Genomic DNA, 7,677 nt, shown 5'->3' with positions numbered 1-7,677 from the left:
CATCTCCCTCTAAATCTCTTCTATCCATGTATCTGTCCAAAGGTTGTTACTGTGCCTGTCTCAACTACTTCATCTGGCAGTTAGTTCTGTAAGCTCACCACCTACTGTGTGTGAAGAAGTTGCCTCTCAAGTTCCTATCAATCTTTTCCCTCTCAGTGTAAACCTACGCCCTCTAGTTCTTGATTCCCTGAACCTTGGCAAAAGACTGTGTGCATTACTGCAACTATATCCCTCATGTTGCTATATACTGTGCCTCAATCTCCAATGCTCTAATAAAGACCTAGCCTCTCCCTATAAACCGGTCCCTCAAGTCCTGCCAACATCCTCATAAATCTTTTCTGCATCCTTTCCAGCTTAATGGCATCATTCCTCTAGCAGGGCAGCATGATGGCATAGCAGTCAGATCAGAAAATCAGGGTTCGATTCCCACTGCTGCCTTTAAGAAATTTGTACATATTCTGGTAATGGCATGGGTTTTCTCCAGGTGCTCTAGTTTCCTCCCACATTCCAAAGACGTACAGGTTAGGGTTAGTGAGTTGTGGACGTGCTAAGCTGGCACCAGAGGTATGACGACACTTGCAGGCTGACCCAGCATATCCTTGGACTGCGTTAGCTGTTAATGTAAACAACGTACTTCACTGTATATTTTAAGGAACACGATAAATAAATCTAATCTTCAATTGTTAGAGCAAGTTATTCGGCAGAAACCTGGCCCAGAATCTAGTTAAATAAGTGGGCAGAGAGATTTGTACGTTGGAGCCCAGAAATGGCCTGTCTGGGGTTGGAGGCCCATCAGCGTGTATGGATGGGGTTGTGGGAAAGAGGCTTGTTGGTTTGTTTTACTGTTACTCTCGTTGTTTGTTGGCTGTATTACTCTGTTGAACATTGTGGGCATGCTATGTTGGAGCCGTAATGTGTGGCAACACTTGCAGCCACGTCCTCAGATGGTGTTGGTTGTGAACTAAATGACACACTTCACTGTACGTTTTGATATACATGTGATAAATAAATGAATCTGAATCCTCAGATTGTGCTGGTTGTTAACGCAACTGACACATTGCACTGCATGTTTCGATGTACATGTGACGGACAAAAAAATCTATTCTAATCGAACACTCACCGGCCGATCTCTTGGTGGATGTCATAGTAGTCAGTCAGCAGTCTCATCTTCCGTAGGATTGTCTCTTCATCATCCATTGCTTCGGTGCTCTCAGCTTTTCCTGGGAGAGAGGAGGGAATCAGGGAATGTCTGCGATCCGACACTGCTCTCAGCCAATCAATCATTCTTAATCTCGATTCATCACACTAGCCAATACAGGAAACCTTAGCGGCTAGCTTAACGCTTTACAGCACTTGTAATCGGGGTTCCATTCTCGCTGCTGTCTGCAAGAAGTTTGTACGTTCTGTCTGTGACTGTGTGTGTTTCCTTCCACACCCCAAAAGCGTACAGGTTATGCTTAGTATGCGGTGGGCATGCGCGGTGACTCTTGCGGGCTGCCCCCAGCACATCGCTAGACTGTGTTGATTGTTGACACAATATATTTGTGCACTTCGCTATACGTTGCAATGTTTTTGATGTACATGTGACCATCAAAGTTAACCTTTAAGATCTTTATTTTTATCCTTAAAGATTGCAAACAGCAACTTATATTGAATATAAGAATATAAGGACATTCTGTAAGAACTCGGAACAGGAGTCTCCTCCATCATTCGATAAGATTATGGCTGATTTGGTCATGAGCTCAGCTCCACTGACCTGCCTTTTCCCCAAAACTGTTACTGCAAAAATCTATCTAACTGTGTCACCTGATCATGCAATGCATGATACTGAGCTACAGACTGTTCAGGGAAGGTTTAATGGACCAGTTTCTTAGATGCATGGGTTACCATACAAGGAAAGAGTCATAGACTCATAGGGAACAGAAATAGTCACTCTATCTTTTCTCTTTGGAGTGAAGGAGGATGAGAGGTGTACAAGATGATAAAGGCATAGATTGAGTGGACAATCAGAGACTTTTTCCCAGGGTGGAAATGGCTAATACAAGAGGGAATGATTTTACGGGGACTGTGGTAAGTACAAGGGAGCTGGCATGGAACACCCTGCCAGGGGTGGTGGTAAAGGCAGATACATTAGTGGCAGACGGATGATAGAAAAATGGAGGATTATGTGGAAAGGAAGGGTTAGAGTAGGTTAAAGGGTTGGCACAACATCGTTGGATGAAGGGTCTGCAGTGTGTTTATCTATCTATTTGTCTGTTTACTTATTTATATTTCCAGATACAGCATAGACAGGCCCTTCTGGCCCAAGGACCCACACCGCCCAGCAACCCACTTATTTAACACTAGGCTAATCACAGGGCAATTGACAATGACCAATTAATCTACTAACTGGTACATCTTTGGGAGGAAACTGGATCAAGTGGAGAAAAAACACACGGTTCACAGGGTAAATGTACAAACTCTCAACAGACGGTGCAAGAACTGAAACCTGACCTCTGGAATGCCCCGAGCTATAAGAGTGCTGCGCTAACCACAGTAGCACCCCTATTGTTGTACATTGTATGTTCTATGTTATACATTCTATGCAGTGTGTTGAATGTTCTAAGCCTTATGTTCTATACTATACATTCTATGCCGTATGTGTAGGTAGCATGGTGAATCAGGTTCATCTCCAGTCTCCTGTGCCGCGGGACACCTCCATGTGAGTGGGCGTTACCCCATGTCCTACCCTTCTGCACAGTCAGCTCTGCCTTGCAGGACACCTCTCCGGCCAGGTTGCGGGCCGTGCAGGTGTAGACGCCGCTGTCGGACGCGGTGGTGTTGAGGATCACCAGGGAGCACTCGCTGTCATCGTACACAAAGGACAGGTGACTGCTCTCCTCCAGCAAGGTGTCGTCCTACAGAGAGAATGGCAGAGAAATATGGTCACTCACTGGCCCACAGGGTCAAAGAGGGCGGAGCTGTGAGGTGATCAAACTGTATGGGTTGTTGGAGGAGCAGTCACGCGGGGAAAGTTCAGAATGGGTGGGTCTGAGGGCTGGTCAATAATTGGCTGGAAAGTCATTATGTTTGGGATCATAAGTCTGTCCTTGGTTGAAAGGCTAGTGTGGGTGGTGGGGCAGATATGTGGTCAGTAATTGGCTAGAAGTCGTATGTGAGAGTGTGTGTGTGTGGGGGGAGGGGTGGCTGATGCACTCAGCTATTGGCTAGAGGGCAGTGTGGGTGGGGCAGAGACTTGGTCACTCATTGGCCAAAGCATGGTGTTGGTAGGACTGTGTTGATCAGTCTTGACTAAAAGTCTTGTGTAGGCTGGGCCAAGATGTGGTCAGTCATTGCCTCGAGGGTTTAGTGTAGGTTGGGCTGGGATGTGGTCACTCATTGCCTCGAGGGTTTAGTGTAGGCCTGGCAGGGATGTGGTCAGTCATTGCCTCGAGGGTTTAGTGTAGGCCTGGCTGGGATGTGGTCAGTCATTGCCTCGAGGGTTTAGTGTAGGCCTGGCTGGGATGTGGTCAGTCATTGCCTCGAGGGTTTAGTGTAGGCCTGGCTGGGATGTGGTCAGTCATTGCCTCGAGGGTTTAGTGTAGGCCTGGCTGGGATGTGGTCAGTCATTGCCTCGAGGGTTTAGTGTAGGTTGGGCTGGGATGTGGTCAGTCATTGCCTCGAGGGTTTAGTGTAGGTTGGGCTGGGATGTGGTCACTCATTGCCTCGAGGGTTTAGTGTAGGCTGGGCCAAGATGTGGTCAGTCATTGCCTCGAGGGTTTAGTGTAGGCCTGGCTGGGATGTGGTCAGTCATTGCCTCGAGGGTTTAGTGTAGGCCGGGCTGGGATGTGGTCAGTCATTGCCTCGAGGGTTTAGTGTAGGTCGGGCTGGGATGTGGTCAGTCATTGCCTCGAGGGTTTAGTGTAGGTCGGGCTGGGATGTGGTCAGTCATTGCCTCGAGGGTTTAGTGTAGGCCTGGCTGGGATGTGGTCACTCATTGCCTCGAGGGTTTAGTGTAGGTTGGGCTGGGATGTGGTCAGTCATTGCCTCGAGGGTTTAGTGTAGGCCTGGCTGGGATGTGGTCAGTCATTGCCTCGAGGGTTTAGTGTAGGTCGGGCTGGGATGTGGTCAGTCATTGCCTCGAGGGTTTAGTGTAGGTCGGGCTGGGATGTGGTCAGTCACTGCCTCGAGGGTTTAGTGTGGGCCTGGCTGGGATGTGGTCAGTCACTGCCTCGAGGGTTTAGTGTAGGCCTGGCTGGGATGTGGTCACTCATTGCCTCGAGGGTTTAGTGTAGGCCTGGCTGGGATGTGGTCACTCATTGCCTCGAGGGTTTAGTGTAGGCTGGGCCAAGATGTGGTCAGTCATTGCCTCGAGGGTTTAGTGTAGGCCTGGCTGGGATGTAGTCAGTCATTGCCTCGAGGGTTTAGTGTAGGCTGGGCCAAGATGAGGTCAGTCATTGCCTCGAGGGTTTAGTGTAGGCCTGGCTGGGATGTGGTCAGTCATTGCCTCGAGGGTTTAGTGTAGGCCTGGCTGGGATGTGGTCACTCATTGCCTCGAGGGTTTAGTGTAGGTCGGCTGGGATGTGGTCAGTCATTGCCTCAAGGGTTTAGTGTAGGTCGGGCTGGGATGTGGTCAGTCATTGCCTCGAGGGTTTAGTGTAGGTCGGGCTGGGATGTGGTCAGTCACTGCCTTGAGGGTTTAGTGTGGGCCTGGCTGGGATGTGGTCAGTCACTGCCTCGAGGGTTTAGTGTAGGCCTGGCTGGGATGTGGTCACTCATTGCCTCGAGGGTTTAGTGTAGGCCTGGCTGGGATGTGGTCACTCATTGCCTCGAGGGTTTAGTGTAGGCCTGGCTGGGATGTGGTCAGTCATTGCCTCGAGGGTTTAGTGTAGGCCGGGCTGGGAAGTGGTCACTCATTGCCTCGAGGGTTTAGTGTAGGTCGGGCTGGGATGTGGTCAGTCATTGCCTCGAGGGTTTAGTGTAGGTTGGGCTGGGATGTGGTCACTCAATGCCTCGAGGGTTTAGTGTAGGCCTGGCTGGGATGTGGTCAGTCATTGCCTCGAGGGTTTAGTGTAGGTTGGGCTGGGATGTGGGCACTCATTGCCTCGAGGGTTTAGTGTAGGCCTGGCTGGGATGTGGTCAGTCATTGCCTCAAGGGTTTAGTGTAGGTTGGGCTGGGATGTGGTCACTCATTGCCTCGAGGGTTTAGTGTAGGTTGGGCTGGGATGTGGTCACTCATTGCCTCGAGGGTTTAGTGTAGGCCTGGCTGGGATGTAGTCAGTCATTGCCTCGAGGGTTTAGTGTAGGCCTGGCTGGGATGTGGTCAGTCATTGCCTCGAGGGTTTAGTGTAGGTTGGGCTGGGATGTGGTCACTCATTGCCTCGAGGGTTTAGTGTAGGCCTGGCTGGGATGTGGTCAGTCATTGCCTCGAGGGTTTAGTGTAGGTTGGGCTGGGATGTGGTCACTCATTGCCTCGAGGGTTTAGTGTAGGCCTGGCTGGGATGTGGTCAGTCATTGCCTCGAGGGTTTAGTGTAGGCCTGGCTGGGATGTGGTCACTCATTGCCTCGAGGGTTTAGTGTAGGCCTGGCTGGGATGTGGTCAGCCATTGCCTCGAGGGTTTAGTGTAGGCCTGGCTGGGATGTGGTCAGTCATTGCCTCGAGGGTTTAGTGTAGGCCTGGCTGGGATGTGGTCACTCATTGCCTCGAGGGTTTAGTGTAGGCCTGGCTGGGATGTGGTCACTCATTGTCTCGAGGGTTTAGTGTAGGCCGGGCTGGGATGTGGTCAGTCATTGCCTCGAGGGTTTAGTGTAGGCCTGGCTGGGATGTGGTCACTCATTGCCTCGAGGGTTTAGTGTAGGCCGGGCTGGGATGTGGTCAGTCATTGCCTCGAGGGTTTAGTGTAGGTCGGGCTGGGATGTGGTCACTCATTGCCTCGAGGGTTTAGTGTAGGTCGGGCTGGGATGTGGTCAGTCATTGCCTCGAGGGTTTAAAGTAGGCCTGGCTGGGATGTGGTCAGTCATTGCCTCGAGGGTTTAGTGTAGGTCGGGCTGGGATGTGGTCACTCATTGCCTCGAGGGTTTAGTGTAGGCCTGGCTGGGATGTGGTCAGTCATTGCCTCGAGGGTTTAGTGTAGGTCGGGCTGGGATGTGGTCAGTCATTGCCTCGAGGGTTTAGTGTAGGCCTGGCTGGGATGTGGTCAGTCATTGCCTCGAGGGTTTAGTGTAGGCCTGGCTGGGATGTGGTCAGTCATTGCCTCGAGGGTTTAGTGTAGGCCTGGCTGGGATGTGGTCAGTCATTGCCTCGAGGGTTTAGTGTAGGCCTGGCTGGGATGTGGTCAGTCATTGCCTCGAGGGTTTAGTGTAGGCCTGGCTGGGATGTGGTCAGTCATTGCCTCGAGGGTTTAGTGTAGGCCTGGCTGGGATGTGGTCAGTCATTGCCTCGAGGGTTTAGTGTAGGCCTGGCTGGGATGTGGTCAGTCATTGCCTCGAGGGTTTAGTGTAGGCCTGGCTGGGATGTGGTCAGTCATTGCCTCGAGGGTTTAGTGTAGGCCTGGCTGGGATGTGGTCAGTCATTGCCTCGAGGGTTTAGTGTAGGCCTGGCTGGGATGTGGTCAGTCATTGCCTCGAGGGTTTAGTGTAGACCTGGCTGGGATGTGGTCAGTCATTGCCTCGAGGGTTTAGTGTAGGCCTGGCTGGGATGTGGTCACTCATTGCCTCGAGGGTTTAGTGTAGGTTGGGCTGGGATGTGGTCAGTCATTGCCTCGAGGGTTTAGTGTAGGTTGGGCTGGGATGTGGTCACTCATTGCCTCGAGGGTTTAGTGTAGGTTGGGCTGGGATGTGGTCACTCATTGCCTCGAGGGTTTAGTGTAGGCCTGGCTGGGATGTGGTCAGTCATTGCCTCGAGGGTTTAGTGTAGGTTGGGCTGGGATGTGGTCAGTCATTGCCTCGAGGGTTTAGTGTAGGCCTGGCTGGGATGTGGTCAGTCATTGCCTCGAGGGTTCAGTGTAGGTCAGGCTGGGATGTAGTCAGTCATTGCCTCGAGGGTTTTGTGTAGGTCGGGCTGGGATGTGGTCAGTCATTGCCTCGAGGGTTTAGTGTAGGTCGGGCTGGGATTTGGTCACTCATTGCCTCGAGGGTTTAGTGTAGGTCTGGCTGGGATGTGGTCAGTCATTGCCTCGAGGGTTTAGTGTAGGCCTGGCTGGGATGTGGTCAGTCATTGCCTCGAGGGTTTAGTGTAGGCCTGGCTGGGATGTGGTCAGTCACTGCCTCGAGGGTTCAGTGTAGGCCTGGCTGGGATGTGGTCAGTCATTGCCTCGAGGGTTTAGTGTAGGCCTGGCTGGGATGTGGTCAGTCATTGCCTCGAGGGTTTAGTGTAGGTCGGGCTGGGATGTGGTCAGTCATTGCCTCGAGGGTTTAGTGTAGGTCGGGCTGGGATGTGGTCAGTCATTGCCTCGAGGGTTTAGTGTAGGCCTGGCTGGGATGTGGTCAGTCATTGCCTCGAGGGTTTAGTGAAGGTCGGGCTGGGATGTGGTCAGTCATTGCCTCGAGGGTTTAGTGTAGGCCTGGCTGGGATGTGGTCAGTCATTGCCTCGAGGGTTTAGTGTAGGTCGGGCTGGGATGTGGTCAGTCATTGCCTCGAGGGTTTAGTGTAGGCCTGGCTGGGATGTGGTCACTCATTGCCTCGAGGGTTTAGTGTAG

The 7,677-nt window shown here is 51.8% G+C and overlaps 1 protein-coding gene across 10 annotated transcripts in view; it reads right to left on the bottom strand.

The window, feature by feature from the left end:
* spega (striated muscle enriched protein kinase a) overlaps positions 1–7,677 on the bottom strand; it is a 705,926-nt gene that overhangs the window by 81,694 nt on the left and 616,555 nt on the right. For all 10 annotated transcript variants that reach the window (XM_073046262.1, XM_073046259.1, XM_073046255.1 and 7 more), the window contains 2 exons: positions 2,729–2,897; positions 1,121–1,220 (listed from right to left, as the gene is read on the bottom strand). In XM_073046262.1, the coding sequence (XP_072902363.1) occupies positions 1,121–1,220; positions 2,729–2,897 (269 nt within the window). The remainder of the gene's footprint in view (positions 1–1,120; positions 1,221–2,728; positions 2,898–7,677) is intronic.

The sequence above is a fragment of the Hemitrygon akajei genome, chromosome 5, assembly GCF_048418815.1.
Source record: "Hemitrygon akajei chromosome 5, sHemAka1.3, whole genome shotgun sequence".
Taxonomy (NCBI): Eukaryota; Metazoa; Chordata; class Chondrichthyes; order Myliobatiformes; family Dasyatidae; genus Hemitrygon; species Hemitrygon akajei.
This window is presented reverse-complemented; position numbering and strand designations above follow the sequence as displayed.